Here is a 17,815-nt window from a genome sequence, read left to right as displayed (position 1 = left end):
AGCAAGACACGTGCCCATGACTAAATTGAGGGTTGAAAAGTCACATAGTCAATAGTTGGCATTCATATACGGACAGAAGTGAGAATTGTGTACGGTCTTTTTTTTTTTTTTTTTTATTTGAATGTTTATAGGTGTTCTCTGACCAAATCAGCAACTTCAGCTTCCATATAAGGCAAAAACTATAAAGCCTTTTACAAGAAAGACTTGTACACAACGTGAGTCCCACATGCTCCAACTTGGAGAAGGATTTGGAGAGCTAGTGTCCCACGGCAGTACCCATAAACCAATAAAGCAAGACACGTGCTCATGACTAAATTGAGGGTTGAAAAGTCACATAGTCAATAGTTGGCATTCATATATGGACAGAAGTGAGAATTGTGTACGGTCCTTCTCCTCATTACCCACTTTTTTTTTTTTTTTTTTTTTTTTTTTGTTTTAATGTTTGTAGGTGTTCTCCGACCAAATCAGCAATTTCAGCCTCTCCATTATGGGTCCGTCTAACTTTTACCATATTGTGCCATTAATCTCTTCTTTTGCCGCTACAACTACTTGATAGTTGTTTATTTGTTTTTGAATAAGAAGTTTATTCTCTCTAGATTTACCTTCGATCATGAGTGGAGAGAAATAATTAGGTGTGATGGGTTATTTCTCACAGCCTGAATAGCTTCAGTGTGAAAAGTTATTTCTTACGGCTAGTTTAAATAAATTTTATTAGGAAATTTGGATACTCATATCTTAGATCTAGTTTGCTCTTTAATTGTATTTATACATGAGTTAGAGAAAGATATAAGTCATAAATAGCACTTGATTGTAAGAATTTTTAATCTATAACTTTGTAACCTCATAGCATGTGACTATGATTTTGTAGAGCTTTATGCTTTGTGTTGTAAGAATTTTTTGTTCTGCTTTGTAAGAGTTTTATAATCGTGATCTTTAATCAATAAAATCTTTATATTAAAAAAAAAAAAAAAAAAAAAGAAAAAAGAAGAAGAAGAAGAAGAAGTTAGAACCGTGTAAGTGGGAGGTGCACATTTGCTTTGAGAAAACTGAAATAATAATAATAATAATAATAATAATAATAAAATTAAGCTATTTTATATTTTGGGGGACAATCGCGTCTCCCCACACACGGTACCCAAAAGTCGCCTCCCCCTCCCCCTCCCACGTGTTTTTTTTTTTTTTTTTAAAGAAACATACCGGAAACAAAGAAAGAGAAAAACAGTAAGAGGAAAATGGGTGTCGCCCCCCCCCCCCGCCCCCACACGTTAGCCAAAAGTAAATAGCCTCCCCTCCCAAACCCTTTTCATGTTCGACTACTCACGCTCCGCTCAACAAATATTTAATTAAATTTTAATAAAACAACCATTTTTTTTTCTTTTTTTGTTATTTACCTTTTCAAAGTATTGACATTTGACTAACATTTTAGTTATCAACATTCATTTTTTTATTTAAAATATTATTTACTTATTTATTTTTCCTATTCCCAAAAAGGAAAGAGAACAATATTAAATTTTATTATTATTATTATTATTATTATTATTATATATGTATTTTTGAGCTAGGGTGCTCAACAATTTTGTTGAGCATGGTAGTTACTCATCAAACTTTTGATTACTTTGTTGAATGTAAAGTATTTTTAACTGTGTAGCTTAACAAAATAACTAAAGATATTATTTTATTGAACCAAATGTAATTGTTCTTAGCCAAAATTATCTGTTCTTCATGTACTACAACATGGCTTTCGAGAAGGCTCGATCATCTACTTAGCCTCCTTTTTCTTTCTATTCTTCATTTACTACAACATGGCTTTTGAGAAGGCTCGATCATCTACTTTACCTCCTTTTCTTTCTTTATTATTATTTTTTTCTCTTCTGATTTTTGATTATTTGGGAGGGGATTCACAATAATATCGTAATTTAAGGAGAGTATATAAACTTTTTTCTTTATTTTAACTGGGCTAACTTAAAATATTTATCCATAATTAATTTATAAAATAAAATAAAAAATATTTGCAATTGTCTCTCGTATAGATTTCAAGTGCTTTAAATATTGCTTTGTGGTGGGTGCGTGTGGGGTTGGGAATTTTGCAGTAGTCAAGCATGTCATTAATAGGAAGGACATTAGACAGTAACATGTCCGTGGTCCGTGGACGACGGGGCAAGCAAATTTCCTTTAGAGCATTCTCAGTAGATACCCGGTCATCTTCCCTAAGTTTAAGGATCAAAACTACTTTTTGCTTCCCTATGTCAATTTGCACTCCAATAGCTTCCCTTAATGCTTCCCTATATCATTAAAATATTATTATTTTTATTTTACCTTTTTTATATTTTATTCCTTTAATTTAACCATTCTTTCTCTCTCTCATCTCATCTCATCTCCGTCGTCATTCTTTCCTTTCTTTCCCTTCCAGCAGCAGCCCATTTCTTCTTCCTATGATTTCTTCCTTTTCTTCTCCTCCCAGCAAGGAAGCTGATCTTCACTCCCGTCCCTGTGAATCTGTGATCCTCTTGCATCCAACCACCTCAAATTTCTTCAATTTACAACACCCCCTCACGATGGCTATCAACCTCATGTCGTCCAAGTCCGCCGAGTTCTTTATTGACAGCGACTCCAGCCCTTCACACAACACGACCCCATCCAACTACGACCCAATCGGCATGCACATGCCTTGATGCCTTGTATCTTTGATTTGATTTCTGGGTTTCTTTGGTTTGATTTGATTTATGGGTTTCCAATTTTCGCTAGTTTTTAAGCACAACTTTATGAGATTTTTGGGTTTCTTTGGTTTAATCAGTTGAAAGTTGAAACAAATCTCTGATTCGGTCTGAAATCTCTGGTTTGATCGGTCTGGATTTCTTTGGTTTGAATGCCTTGCTGCTGGTTTGGTGGTGCGAGCGAGAGAGAAAGACAGGTGAGAGAGAGTCGTGAGACGAGAGGAGAGAGGAGAGAGAATATTTTTTCTAATTTAATAAGCCTTTGGATCGCTACAGTTGAACCCAAAACATTGGGTTCAACTGTAGCATCTGATGATTTAAGGAACCATATAGGGAATCTGTTGTGGGACGTTTTTTGCGATTTTTTTGACATATTCCCTAAACTTAGGGAACAGACTCCCTTATAGGGAGTCTGCTGGGAATGTTCTTAGGCATTCAAAGTATCAGAAGCCCCGGCCCGGCCCCACCCAGTAATGGTACGTAGAAATAATTTAAATCAGAAGACTTTTCTTATTATATATCTTTTTGAGCATTTACATTAGTTTATGCAGATTTATATGCTAAATAATTAATCTAAATTTACTTTATTTAATTTAGTTAATAAATTTTAAAAGACATTATACATTCTATTAATTTTTTTTTTTATAAGGATTGTATTTTTTTTTACGAATCTTATTTTTCAACGTTTGAGAAAAGAGAGATGCTGAGAAAAAATAGTAAGAGAAAATTTTGAAAAAAGAGAAATGTGGAGAAAGAAATAATAGGAAAAAATTTTAGAAAAAAAAAAATGTGAAAAAAGAAATAGTATATTAATGAGATGGATGTGTGAACAGTGCAAGCTACACGTGCATTGTTCACAAATGTGACAAGAATATATTTTGCATTTGAGATGCATAATCTGATGTAAAAATTTTTTTTAATATTTTCCTTATCTATTTTAGATTATAAAAGTAAGAAATTGCTAAGCGAATCTACATTTGTTTCAATTCAACATTAGAATTTTCAAAGACGGTGGACTTTAGACTTTAGACTTTAGAGGCTTCAAAAATGGCACCAAGACAACTACGTCAACCTACCTCACCCTTGTCAATAAAAAGGCATGTTATGATCTTCAAGGCCTAAAGCTTGCCAGTAAACGGAACAAATTAAAGGCAATAATGGTTTCCTCTAGGTTTGTTTTCTTCCTCTCTGCCATTTTCATATTCACTGCTCATCAAGCAGTACTCGCGCAGACATGTAAATACGACCAGGGTAAATACGCCGCTAACAGTACATATGAGGCAAACCTGAATCACCTCCTCTACTCCCTCTACTCCAACACCGAAATAGACTATGGCTTCTACAATTCCTCGTATGGCCAAAACTCTGACAAAGTATATGCAATTGCACTTTGTAGAGGAGATGTTAGCCCAGGTATTTGCCGTGCTTGCCTCAATGACGCTAGGTCTCTTTTCAAGCAACGATGTCCCTATCAGAAGGAGGCAATTCAATGGCAGAACGAAAATTGTATGTTACACTACTCAAATCGCTTCATTTGTGGCGTCGTGGATACTGCTCATGTTCTCCCATTGCCGAACGCGATCAACGTATCCGCCAATTATGTGGATCAATTCAATGAAGTTCTTACGACCTTGTTGGAAAGGTTAAGAAGACAAGCTGTAGCAGGTGGTCCTCTTCGTAAGTTTGCAGTAGGAAACGCAACGGCACCAAACTCTCAAACATTATATGGACTTGTGCAGTGCACACCTGATTTGTCCGAGCTAGATTGCAACCGTTGCTTAGCTTGGGCTATTCAAAGTATTCCACAATATTGTGGTGGTAAGGAAGGTGGGAGAATTATTACACCCAGCTGTAATATCAGGTTTGAGATTTACCTGTTTTATGACTCCACAGTGGCTGCGTCAACCTCACCACCATTAACCAACACCAATACAACAAAAGGTACGTACCAATGCATTTATGCCATTATGCTTTTAACATAACAAAACAAATTATTTTAGGGTCAGAAGATGTTCACACTTGAACCGTTATTAGAATATTTGATATTATTTTAAGTTGATTTATATATGTATTATATATAGGATTTAGTCTAGAGTTGAACAATTAGAATAAATGACATTTGATCTTATATATGTATTAGTCTTTGTTTAATTACTCCAATTACTTATAAAGTTATTTATGCTGCTAAGATTATATATTAATTTCTCCATATCCAAACTCAAGTACCCTCAGAATCTTGTAATGACAAGAGATTTATGGTTTTTACAGGGACTCTCATGATCATTATAATTGTGCCGACGGTTGCTTTTGTGGTACTAATCATCATCTCCTTCTGCGTATATTTCAGAGTACGAAGGAGGCCAAGAGAGAAACTTGAAAGTAAGTAAAAAACATTTTGGTACGGGAAAACAATTCTTAAATTAGTCATTTATTTATTTTTTCTTAAATTAGTCATTCGGTATTTGAAAAACTTTATATCAATCATTGGTATGGGAAAGCCCATTGCTGTTGTATGTAATATTTAAATCGCAGAACTCTTATTACATAATGAACATATATATATAATTGATTCATTGAAGTGTTAACTTGTAATTCCTTGTGTTAAGCTGTTGAACATGATGAGATTAGAAGCGTCGAACCCTTACAATTCGACTTTGACACTATCAAAGTTGCCACAGATAACTTTTCCGAAGCAAATAAGCTCGGACAAGGTGGATTTGGTGCTGTATACAAGGTGATTTAACGTATTCTCAAGCAAAAGGGTACCATTTATCAGTAAAAACCATGTTAATATTCAGTAACATATGTTCTTTGTTTTTATATATTTACAGGGTAGGCTTTCTGATGGACAAATTATAGCTATCAAAAGATTATCGAAAAACTCTGGACAAGGAGATTTAGAATTTAAAAATGAGGTCCTATTAGTTGCCAAGCTTCAACACCGTAATCTAGTTAGGCTCTTAGGCTTTTGTTTGGAAAGAAATGAAAGGCTTTTGATATACGAGTTTATGCCAAATACAAGTCTTGATCACTTCCTTTTCGGTACGTTTGCTCTTTTACTTTCACCTTAGATTATATTTGTTATATTTCTTGAACCACGTACTTGCTTTGAGATGTAGATCCAGTCAAGCGTGCACGTCTGGATTGGAAAATGCGCTACAAGATCATAGGAGGAATTGCTCGGGGGATTCTTTATCTTCATGAAGATTCCCGTCTTCGTATTATTCATCGTGATCTTAAAGCTAGTAACATTCTTCTAGATGCAGAAATGAACCCAAAAATTTCAGATTTTGGCATGGCAAGATTGTTTCTGTTGGATCAAACTCATGAGAATACAAATAGAATTGTTGGAACCTAGTAAGTATCCCAGGAGGGAAGAGGGAAGAGTTTATAATTATTTTGTGCCATAGAAATAGCATTCAAATTAATCATTAATCCTAACTAAGATTTGACACATTTCCAAATGTAAGAGGAAACTAAAAGAGCTTTGTTACCATTCAAATTAAATTGATATTATTGATGTTAATGTGCAGTGGATATATGGCTCCAGAGTATGTGAACTATGGACAGTTCTCACCGAAATCTGATGTCTTTAGTTTCGGAATATTAGTGTTAGAGATAGTGAGTGGACATAGAAACAATTGCTTCCGAAATGAGGAGAATGTGGTTTATCTTCTAGAATATGTAAGTGCGTAGGAAATTGATAGACTAAAAGAATTTTTTGTCCGATACTATATGTGCTCATCCAAATTATGTACTGCAGGCATGGGCAAACTGGAAGGAGGGGACTGCTTTAAATATTGTGGATCCCACGGTACTAAGGCCAGGCTCAACTACTGAAATTATGAGATGGATTCATATTGCGTTACTATGTGTTCAAAAAAATGTAGCTGACAGGCCGACTATGGCTTCAGTGGTTCTTATGCTCAATAGCTATTCCATCACTCTTCTAGCACCCTCAAAACCTGCATTTTTGATGCATAGTAGTACTATTCACTCAGATATGCCATCCCAAGGGATTATAGAGCCAAGTGAGAGACCTCAGGGCATCTCAATCCAAGCCTCAGCAAATGTGGCTTCAATTTCGGAGCTCTACCCTCGCTAGTACTTTATGAAAGCTACAATTAAGAATGTATATTTTGAAATGTTAATTTTTCAAGGAATGGCTTTTTATGAGTAATTAGAAGAACTCTCAACTCCTACGTACACAACGTTTGATAAATTACTTGACTGGTGATTTTTATTCCATAGCAATGAGGTATTTAAGAACCAATTACAACCAAAAGAGTCCAACGTAATGAGGACTTAGAAATAAAACATAACTAGCTCGATCCCATATGCTGCTGTAAACAACTCCTACCCAAATACAAATACCAAACACCTAGCCACAACTAAAGTAACGAAGGAGATAACTAGAAATTCCAACAACATAAAAACTCACAAAAAAAATACAACAATATAACATAAAAGACTCACTGACCTACGTAACAACATAAACCCAACAGATAACAATAAATCAACAAATAACAATCAAACAAATAAAGAGTACCCCCTACGGAATAACAATAACCCTAAACCCTATGGAATAACAATAAAAAAGGAAAACTTTATTTGCGCTCTAATGTATTATTGTTTTTGCAATCACACTCCCCAAAATTTATAAATTCTTAGTTTTGTGTATTCAAGTTTTAATCTTTTACAATATCACCCTTCCATTAAGAATGATTATAGGTTGAAATTACAAAAATGCCACATTTATTAAAACAAAACAATTGATGATCCACAGTTTGGTTTGGCCACCCATGTCCAAGGCCAGGCCAAGTCTGGCCAGACCCGGCCAAGGGTGGGTCATGCAACCCACGGCAGACCAAAGCCATGCGCACGGTCTTGCGATCCACGGCCAGGAACTGTGGGTCGCATGACCCATAGCACTACTCACCTGAAGGCAATTTCAGATCATAACGGCAATAACTATGTCTCTTCCCAAGCTGCACAAGCTTCTTTGCTTCCTCCATTTTAGACTCCTTAACCAGTGTATCCACCACAAGCTGAAATAACGAAACATCAACAAGGAACTTCCTATTGAAAATTTCCTGGCACAGCTCAAAGGCAAGCTCCAACTCACCCTTCTCACAAACGAAGTGGATCGGACAACTATCTCGAAAGTCTTTTTACCAGGGGCACTCCCGCCCTCCCCCATGAGATCGAACCACCACTTGGCTTCCTCCAAGTTCCCCTCAATAACAAGGTTTGAAGTGCCTATCAAGCTAAACAGTGCGCATGAAAGTTGGCATTCTAGAGTTAGTACGTTATATTAGCATTTGATGTCATGTCTTTATTTTTTATTTTTTATTTTTAAATCTAGTTGTGAGGAAAAGACAAAAAGCTGGAAGGTTGCTGGGTTTTCATCCAAAAAGTACACCTTGGGGAACAATTGTGCATCACGTAGGTGTTTGGCAAATGGGTCGGTCTAGACACCATAGTTGATGTATATTGATGTAAAAAAAGTAAAAATATTTGGTATAAAAAAATAAAAAAGTGGTATGAAAAAGTGAAAAAATTTTGTTTTATAGTGTTTTTTTTATTTAAATAATAATAAAAAGTAAATAATGTGATATAAAAAGTGAAAAAATTAGAATATATTGATGTTAATTTTTTTGAAAAATGGTGATTAATAGTTACAAGGGAAACTCCAACTCATTTACCAAACAAACCCAATGAGTTTGAAAACAAAGAAAACAAGAGAAAAACAGAAAGCTACATGAGTGGCTCTTTTCCGTTTGTGGTGGAATAAGAGGAAAGATGGGGTAGGGTAGGCGAGTCGCCTCTCCCCCCCCTCCACACGTTAGCCAAAAAGTTATAATATTTTGATGTTGATTTTTTTGAAAAATTGTGATGAATAATGAGGGAAACCCCAACTCATTTACCAAACAAACCCAACGGGTTTGAAAACAAAGAAAACAAGAGAAAAACAGAAAGCGACATGAGTGGCTCTTTTCGATTTGTGGTGGAATAAGAGGGAAGATGGGGTAGGGTAGGCGAGTCGCCTTCCCCACCCCCCCAACACGTTAGCCAAAAAGTAATAGCTTTCCCTCCCACACCCTTTCCATGTTAGAGTATTTTCAGTTCAATAAATACTTAGCTAAATTTTAGTTACATGACCACTTTTTTTTTACAAAAATTTTATTTTAGCTATCTACTTTTTGAAAGTTCCTACATTCGACTCAACATTTTAACTATCAACATTAACTTTTTCATTTAAGAGAATAATACTATTTTTTATTATTATTATCAAATATGCATTGTTGAGCACCGTTGTTACTCAACAAATATTTGGTTACTTTGTTGAGCCGAATGTAAAGTGTTTTTAACCGAATTTTTTTTTTTTTTTTTTTTTTATTGAGACAGCTGATGTAAGTGCTCTTAGCCAAGATTATCTATTCTTCATGTACTACAACATGGCCCTCATTCCTCAAGAAGGCCTGACCATCTACTGTACCTCCTTTTTCTTTGATTTTTTTTTTTTTTTTTTTTTGTATTTATAACGACATTTTGCCTCCCTTTCCGATTTTTGATTATTTGGAAGGCATTGACAATAAAATCGTAATTTAAGATAAAATTTATTTCTTTATTTTATCGGGGCTAACTTAAAATATTTATCCACAATTAATTTATAAGATAAAATAAAAAATATATTCTCATATATATAGATTTCAAGTTACTTTCTTGACATATATGTTTTAAATATTTGCTTTGTGGTGGGTGCATTTGGGAATTTTGCACTAGTCAAGCATGTCATTAATAGGAATTAAGGACATTAGACAGTAACATGTCCGTGGACGACGGGGCGAGCATTTAAAGCATTAGAAACCCCGGTTCTCAAAAGTCAGTCAACTTACGTATATACGTAGAAATAATTTAAATCAGAAGACTCTTCTTATTATTTTTTTGAGCATTCACATTAGTTTATTCAAAGTAATTTATTTTATTTTATTTTATTTAGTTTAATTAATGACTTTTAAAATACATTTGTACATTCAATTATTTTTTAATATTTTACTAATCGATCTGTTTTAGACTTTAAAGGCTTCAAAAATGTACCTACTCCATCACTCTTCCAGCACCCTCAAAACCTGCATTTTTTAAGCATAGTAGTATTCACTCAGATATGCCATCTCGAGGGAATATAGAGCCAAGTGAGAGACCTCAAGGCAACTCAATCCAAGCCTCAGCAAATATGGCTTCAATTTCGGAGCTCTACTCTCGCTAGGTACTTTATGAAAGCTACAATTAACAACTCTTAATTTTGTGTATTCAAGTTTTAATCTTTTATAATGTTGCCCTTTCATTAGGAATGATTATAGGTCAAAATTACAAAAATGTCATATTTATTAAAACAAAACAATTGACGATCCACAGCTTGGCTGTGGTTTGGCCACCCATGGCCAAGGCCAGGCCAAGTCTAGCCAGACCCGGCCAAGGGTGGGTCATACAACCCAGGGCAGACCAAAGCCATTAGCATAATGGACATTTTAATTATGTCACGTGTGGGTCACATAATGCACTTTTCGTCCAAGTTAATAAAAAATACTGATGGATGGTAAAAATATTCGGTAGTTTGAGAAGGTAAATTTGAGGAACATTGTAAATCGAGTAGAGATTAGGAAGGATAAGCAAGCAAGTTCCCCAAAAGAGAATTGATAACAGATTTCAATAGGATTAACTAAGCACAAAAGTGCAACGAAAATAATTATTCAGCCTTCACCAGCTCCACCAAATTAAGATCTTTGCAACGAAATAATGACACGAAACCATATCACTACGGCAATTTCAGATCATATCGGCAATAACTATATCTCTTCCCAAGCTGCACAAGCTTCTTTGCTTCCTCCATTTTAGACTCCTTAACCAGTGTATTCACCACAAGCTGCAATAACGAAACATCAACAAGGAACTTCCTCTTGAAAATTTCCTTGCACAGATCAAAGGCAAGCTCCAACTCACCCTTCTCACAAACGAAGGGGACAACTATCTCGAATGTCTTTTTACCAGGGGCACTCTCGCCCTCCCCCACGTGATCGAACCACCACTTGGCTTCCTCCAAGTTTCCCTCGATAACATATCCTTTAATCAGAGCATTGAAACTAAATGCGTTTGGTTTGACTCCCCTAGTCTTCATTTCTTCAACCAACTCCATCGCCTCTTTGGTTTTCTTGTCCAACGCCAATCCAAGCAACTTTGCATTGTAACTCCTGATGTCAGGGACAACATTCTTCTTCTGCATTAGCTCCCATATCTTTTCACCATCCAAGACCCGACCCTTCGCATATAATCCATTCAAAAGGGTATTGAATGTAAACAAATCTGGCTCCAAACCCTTCTTTTCCATCTCATCAAGCAACAAAACCGCTGAATCAAAAGAACCCATCAGACAAAATGCCTTAATAACAGTATTGTACGAAATCAAATCCGGTTCAATAGACAACTTCTTAGGTAACGCCTTAAAAAGCCCTTCAACAAAAACAAACTTCTTCGAGTTTACACAACTTCTTAGGAGCTGCAAAAGAGAGGCTTAGATTGTAACACTCTGGTCTCATATTAAAAAGATGAAGAGTAGCCCACATAAAGTATGTGGTTTATAAAGATAATTATGAGTATTAAGTCACACATTACCTAATTACTAGATGAAATTGGGCTTTCTAAAAAATTTTAGGAAAGCTTCAAATTAACTAGTCATTTTAGACTGATAACGTAGATGTGATTAGCGCTTTCTCTTGTGTCGTTACATAGACGATGTGAATCATAAGCACTATCTTAACTCCATGTCCCTAGCCTAGCCATATTAGAGCATCAATGGGTACTAAGGTGACTTACATTAATTTTCATTATGAGATCCCATACCATAATGTGCACCTAACCACTTAGAGGGTTTGTTTCGCAATTGAGCCACCATCCCTTTTTTTTTTTTTTTTTCTTTTTTTTTTTTTTCTTCAATATATATAGGAAAGGAAAGGTTCTCTAGGCTGCTAATGCTTAAGTATTCGGATGAAAACACTCTTTCTAATTAAAGAGTTTTGTGTCAATGTCGAAGAGGATAAAAAATTGGATGTAGAATTCATCCCATCTCCAAGTAAGTCTGGTAAATTCTATGCATTTATTTAGTAATGGAATTGAGTCTATTGAGATTGTCTCCATACCAAAAAAATATTTAAGAAAAGAGGCTTTAAAGTATTCATTTCTAGTGCTCTAAATTCTTGGACGAAAACACTCTTTTTTTTAAAGAGTTTTGTATTAGCGTCGAAGAGGATAAAAAAATTGGAAGTAGAATTCATCCCATCTCCAAGTAAGTCTGGTAAATTCTATGCATTTATTTATTAATGGAATTGAGATTCTCTCGATGCCAAACCATCTCTAGCTTCTATGGGCTAGAAGGTGCAGACAGGGGCGGTGTCACATAGTCAAAAACTCACGTTGTTGGTGTTGTGCAAAAAATACACGATCATAATTACGGTTAAATAAAGCGAGAACAATCACACACAAGATAACACTAAAATTTAAATGGTTCCCTCAATATGAAGTACATTTACTGGCGGAAGAGATCATGAAGAAATTCACTATGAAAGATGGAGTACAAAAATATAGTGTAGAGAAAAAATCACTCAGACCCAAAACCCCAATACACCCAAATCTCATTATCATACAATAAAAATTATTTCCCAAAGAGAATACAAAAGACAGGAATACAAACTGTTCTTCTTTTGCTGGGATACGATGACGGTTGGTCTCTATTTCTTTTTCTCTCCCGCAGCAGCACCCTTTCTTTTTTCTCTTATTTTGGCTCCTCCAAAATCAAGAGGAAAACAATCACGCTCTGTCCTCTCTCCTTTATTTTCTCTCTTGTCTCTAACTCATGAAACCAAGAAGAAAATACAAGAGGTGCGGTGCACTACTCTGCTGCCCTTCAAACAGCAGCCCACAAATTCACTTGTGCGGCTCTATTGGTGTTTTACGCACCCCCTATTCACGTACAAAACTTTGGCTTTATACATGGGCAAAGTCGGTGCACTCCAATTCTCCTAATACAAGTCATTCTTGGATTCCATATAAGACAAAAACTATAAAGCCTTTTACAAGAAAGACTTGTACACGTGAGCTCCACACACTCTAACTAAGAGCATTTTCAGTAGACTCCCTATAAGGGAGTATGTTTCCTAAGTTTTAGGGAATATGTTCAAAAAATCACAAAAAAATTCTACAGCAGACTTCCTAAATGAACCCTAAACATTAGGATTGTTACAATGGAACCCAATATTTTGGGTTCCACTATTGCAATCCTTATGATTATTAAAATATAAAAAAAAATGATTCTCTCTCTTCTCTCCACCACAATTCTCACTCATCTCTCATCACTCCTCTCATCTATATATAGATATAATAATAATAAAAAAAAAAAACAAAAAAAACAAATACTTTAATGATATAGGGAATGATCAAGGGAAATTATTGGAGTGTATTTTGACATAGAGAAGCAAAAAGTAGTTTGGATCCTTCAATGTAGGAAAAATGACGAAGAAGCTGCTGGTGTTAAAATGCTTTGATAGCATGTTGGAATAATGGAGAAATATACAAGAGCGGAAGAATAATAGGAAAAGCGGAAGCACACAATGGACTACATTGTATTAAGTCTGTTAATAATAATGAATATAGATGCCTCTATTTATAGAGAGGCAAGTAACCTAATAGACTAATGGAAGGTAAACCTAGTAGACTAATAATATCTAAGGAAGTAAATAACCCTAACATAATATTCTTAACATCCCCCCTCAAACTCAATGTGTAAACTTGAGTTTGGATAAATGAAAAGGGAAAGAAAAATGAATTCGCCGAAAAAAGCTGCTTGTGCCGAAAGAGTTGCTGGAGTAACGCCATAAAAGTTGCTAGAGACCGATGGATTTTGTCTGAATTGAGCAATGCATTTAAGCTGGAACTTGATTCACTTGGTTGTAATTTGATTTGAAAACTATATACTAGTAATCAAGAAGCTCGCTTGGTCGGCTGAGAAAAGTAGGGCCGGTTAAAAGGGGCTTGTTTGGCCCGTAACCCTTGAACCGTCTCGCCTGGTCGGCTGAGCTAAACAGGGTTGGTTGAAGAAGCTAATCATGCCTGAAACCCTTGGATCGTTGAAAGGTCTGACCCAAAAAATAATTAAAAAAAAAAAATTCTCACTAGTAATGGATCAATGGCCTAAGAAAGGCTACAGTGACTGGTGATGGCGGCATTTGACAAGGCATAAGTCGGCCGGTTGAAAGGGGCTTTTTTGGCCCAAAAACCCATGGACCTAAGGAAATATTGGTCTGACCCGAGAGTGCCTACCCCAAAAAGAATGAATCGGATTGAACTGCGCCAAAGAAAAAGGCTATGGAACCGAATTGAACAATGCATGAACCAACTTGAACCGCATAAAACAAACGCCTAAATTTAGAGAAGAATCTTGTTTTTTGCCATATAGAGATGCCAAAAGCAAATACAGACCACAAATTTGAAATCATGACGAAAAATTGAGTAGGAAACACCTGGTCAACTTTCTTCAGTGGTCAAAGTCAAAATCAAAGGTCAAGGTCAACTCTAGCAAGTTGTTGACGTGGCAGGGTCCCTAACGGGGATGCTGTGATGACATGGCAGTGAGCTGATGTGGCAGATGGGTTGACATGGCAGTGCTAATGACATGGCAGAGTCTGATGACGTGGATGTAGGGCCGACGTGTCACTAGGGCAGATAGTGAAGCAGTGCCTGGAGTGTGTGGTACACACGCCTAACAGTGGCGGTACTGTGGTGCATGAATCCCACGTGCGAAGGATTCCACCGGCTCGTGGGGGCGCATCCGTGGTGGTATGACTGCGTTCTTGGTGGCGATGTGACCGTGCCGAATCTATGGAGCAGTGCGGAAACCGGATTGATCCACCTGACTTGGCGACGCGTGGAGGCACTGCAGCAGCGCGTGGACTGAGAGGCAGCACTTTATGGTGGCGCGTGTAGGTGCGTCAAAGTGTCTTTGGCGGAGATCTCGACAGATTTGGACTCATCTGACCCAGATCTGTTGATTGGCGGTACCATTGTTGTGATTGGAGCTTTGTAGAGGCCTGTAAAGGAACGAACAAATTCTTAGGCGAGTCTTGCCAGCGTGCCGAGGAACCCTTAGGACGTGTATGGAGGCGCATTTACTGATGTACAACACTTTATGGAGGTGCGTGTGAGCGCTCGGAAGCCTGGACGCTTCAGATCTCTTTGGATCTGTACTTGGCGGCGTCTGAACTGTTGTCAGGGGCAGAAGGGCTGCGGCGATTTTGACACTATGGACAGCAGAAATTTGGAGCGGTGCATGATGTAGGGCGACTAGACTGAAATTCGTCAAAAAGAAAACGCCATAAAAGACAATTATTGAAGGCGACAGAAAAGTGGCTCTGATACCATGTTAGAATGCTTTGATAGCATGTTGGAATAATAGAGAGATATAGAAGAGGGGAAGAATAATAGGGAAAGCAGAAGCACACAATGGACTACATTGTATTAAGTCTGATAATAATAATGAATACAGGGCCTCTATTTATAGAGAGACAAATAATCTAATAGACTAATGAAAGGTAAACCTAGTAGACTAAAGAAAGGTAAACCTAGTAGACTAATAATACCTAAGGAAGTAAATAACCCTAACATAATATTCTTAACACTGAGAATGCTCTTAGAAAAGGATTTGGAGAGCTAGTCTCCCACGGCAGTACCCATAAACCAATAAAGCAAGACATGGGCCAATGACTAAATTGAGGGTTGAAAAGTCACATAGTCAACTGTTGGCATTCATATACGGACAGAAGTTAGAATTGTGTATGGTCCATCTCCTCATTACCTTTTTTTTTTTTTTTTTTTATTTTTTTATTTTATTATTTTATTTTATATGTTTGTAGGTGTTCTCCGACCAGATCAACAACTTCGGCCTCTCCATTATGGGTCCATCTATCTTCTACCATGTTGTACCATTCATGTCCTCTTCGGCCGCTACTACTGCTTGATGGTTGTTTATTTGTGTTTTTTGTTTTGAATAAGAGGTTTCTTCTCTCTAGATCTGCTCTCGATCATGAGCGCGGAGGAATAATTAGGTGTGATGAGTTATTTCTCACAGCCTGGATAGTTTCGGTGTGAAAGGTTATCTCCCACGGCCGGTTTAAATAAATTTTGTTAGAAAATTTGGATACACATGTCTTAAATCTAGTCTACTCGGAGCAGATCTGCTTTTTAATTATATTTGCACATGAGTTAGGAAAAAATATAAGTCATAAATAGCACTTGATTGTAAGAATTTTTGATTTATAACTTTGTAACCTCATACTATGTGACTATGATTTTGTAGAACTTTATGCTTTGTACTGTAAGAGCTTTTATTCTGCGCTGTAAGAATTTTATACGCGTGATCTTTAATCAAAAAAATCCTCATATTAAAAATAAAAAATAAAAAATAAAAAATAAAAGTTAGAACCGTGTAGGTGGAAGGTGCACATTTGCTTTGAGAAAACTGAAAATAATAATAATAATAAAATTAAGCTATTGTGTTTTGGGGACAATCGCCTCTCCCACACCCCACACACGTTAGCCGCCTCCCCCCTCCCCCAACCCCACACGTTTTTTTTTAAAGAAAGATACAGGAAACAAAGAAAGAGAAAAAAAAAAAAACGTTACACCCAACCCCACACGTTTTTTTTCTTTTTAAAGAAACGTACCGGAAACAAAGAAAGAGAAAAGCATAACTTTTCCACTACAAATGGGTAAGATGAACATAGGTAGGGTAGGCGAGTCGCCCCCCGCCCCCACACGTTAGCCAAAAGTAAATAGCCTCCCCTCCCAAATCCTTTTCATGTTTAGAGTATTCACGTTTTGCTTAACAAATATTTAGTTAAATTTTAGTTAAACCATTACTTTTTTCTATTTTTTTTAGTTATCAAAGTACCTACATTCCACTAACATTTTAGTTATCAATATTTACTTTTTTATTTAAAATATTATTTATTTATCTATTTTTTCTATTCTCAAAAAAGAGAGAGAACAATATTAAATTTTTATTATTATTATTATTATCTTATTATTATATATGTATTTTGTTGAGCATGGTAGTTACTCAACAAACTTTTGGTTACTTTGTTGAATGTAAAGTATTTTTAACCGTACGTATAATTCAACAAAATAACTAAAGATTTATTTTATTGAACCAAATGTAAGTGTTCTTAGCCAAAATTATCTATTCTTCATGTACTACAACATGGCTTTCGAGAAGGCTCGATCATCTACTTTACCTCCTTTTTCTTTCTTTCTTTATTTTTTTCTCTTTTGATTTTTGATTATTTGGGAGAGCATCAACAATAAAATCGTAATTTAAGGAGAGTATATAAACTTTTTTCTTTATTTTAACTGGGCTAACTTAAAATATTTATCCATAATTAATTTATAAAATAAAATAAAAAATATTTACAATTGTCTCTCGTATAGATTTCAAGTGCTGTAAATATTGCTTTGTGGTGGCTGCGTGTGGGGTTGGGAATTTTGCAGTAGTCAAGCATGTCATTAATAGGAAGGACATTAGACAGTAACATGTCCGTGGTCCGTGGACGACGGGGCGAGCAAATTTCCTTCAGGCATTCAAAGTATCAAAAACCCCGGCCCGGCCCCACTCAGTAATGGTACGTAGAAATAATTTAAATCAAAAGACTTTCCTTATTATAGATCTTTTTGAGCATTCACATTAGTTTATGCATATTTATATGCTAAATAATTAATCTAAATTTACTTTATTTAATTTAGTTAATAAATTTTAAAAGACATTATACATTCTATTAATTTTATTTTATTTTTATAAGGATTGTATTTTTTTTTACGGATCTTATTTTTCAACATTTGAGAAAAGAGAGATGCCGAGAAAAAATAGTAAGAAAATTTTGGAAAAAGAAAAATGTGGAGAGAAATAGTAGGAAAAAATTCTAGAAAAAAAAAAAGTGAAAAAAGAAATAGTATATTAATGAGATGGTTGTGTGAACAGTGCAAGCTACACGTGCTCT

At 35.8% G+C, this 17,815-nt stretch overlaps 2 protein-coding genes across 7 annotated transcripts; one reads left to right on the top strand and one right to left on the bottom strand.

Annotated features, from left to right (window-relative positions):
• Positions 1 to 3,871: 3,871 nt before the first annotated feature.
• LOC148589914 (cysteine-rich receptor-like protein kinase 29) lies at positions 3,872 to 6,821 on the top strand. 6 transcript variants are annotated; one of them, XM_088512371.1, is made up of 7 exons: positions 3,872 to 4,655; positions 4,983 to 5,093; positions 5,321 to 5,448; positions 5,546 to 5,756; positions 5,834 to 6,071; positions 6,248 to 6,398; positions 6,478 to 6,821. In XM_088512371.1, the coding sequence occupies exons 1-7, from the start codon at positions 3,872 to 3,874 to the stop codon at positions 6,817 to 6,819; spliced, it is 1,965 nt and encodes a 654-aa protein (XP_088368497.1). In that variant the 3' UTR covers positions 6,820 to 6,821. The 6 variants fall into 6 exon arrangements, with proteins under 6 accessions (XP_088368497.1, XP_088368495.1, XP_088368494.1 ...); XM_088512369.1 differs by having other exon boundaries at positions 4,947 to 5,093; XM_088512368.1 differs by having other exon boundaries at positions 4,938 to 5,093.
• A 3,712-nt stretch (positions 6,822 to 10,533) lies between these two features.
• Positions 10,534 to 11,618, bottom strand: LOC148589913 (uncharacterized). Its single transcript, XM_088515740.1, has 2 exons — positions 11,589 to 11,618; positions 10,534 to 11,271 (listed from the first exon to the last, which is right to left on the bottom strand). Exons 1-2 carry the CDS (start codon positions 11,616 to 11,618, stop codon positions 10,534 to 10,536), a joined length of 768 nt encoding a protein of 255 aa, XP_088371866.1.
• Positions 11,619 to 17,815: the final 6,197 nt, after the last annotated feature.

The sequence above is a fragment of the Corylus avellana genome, chromosome 1 (assembly GCF_965113065.1).
Source record: "Corylus avellana chromosome 1, dhCorAvel1.hap1.2, whole genome shotgun sequence".
NCBI lineage: Eukaryota > Viridiplantae > Streptophyta > Magnoliopsida > Fagales > Betulaceae > Corylus > Corylus avellana.
Note: the sequence above shows the minus strand (reverse complement) of the source record. Positions and strands in the feature narration are given on the sequence as shown.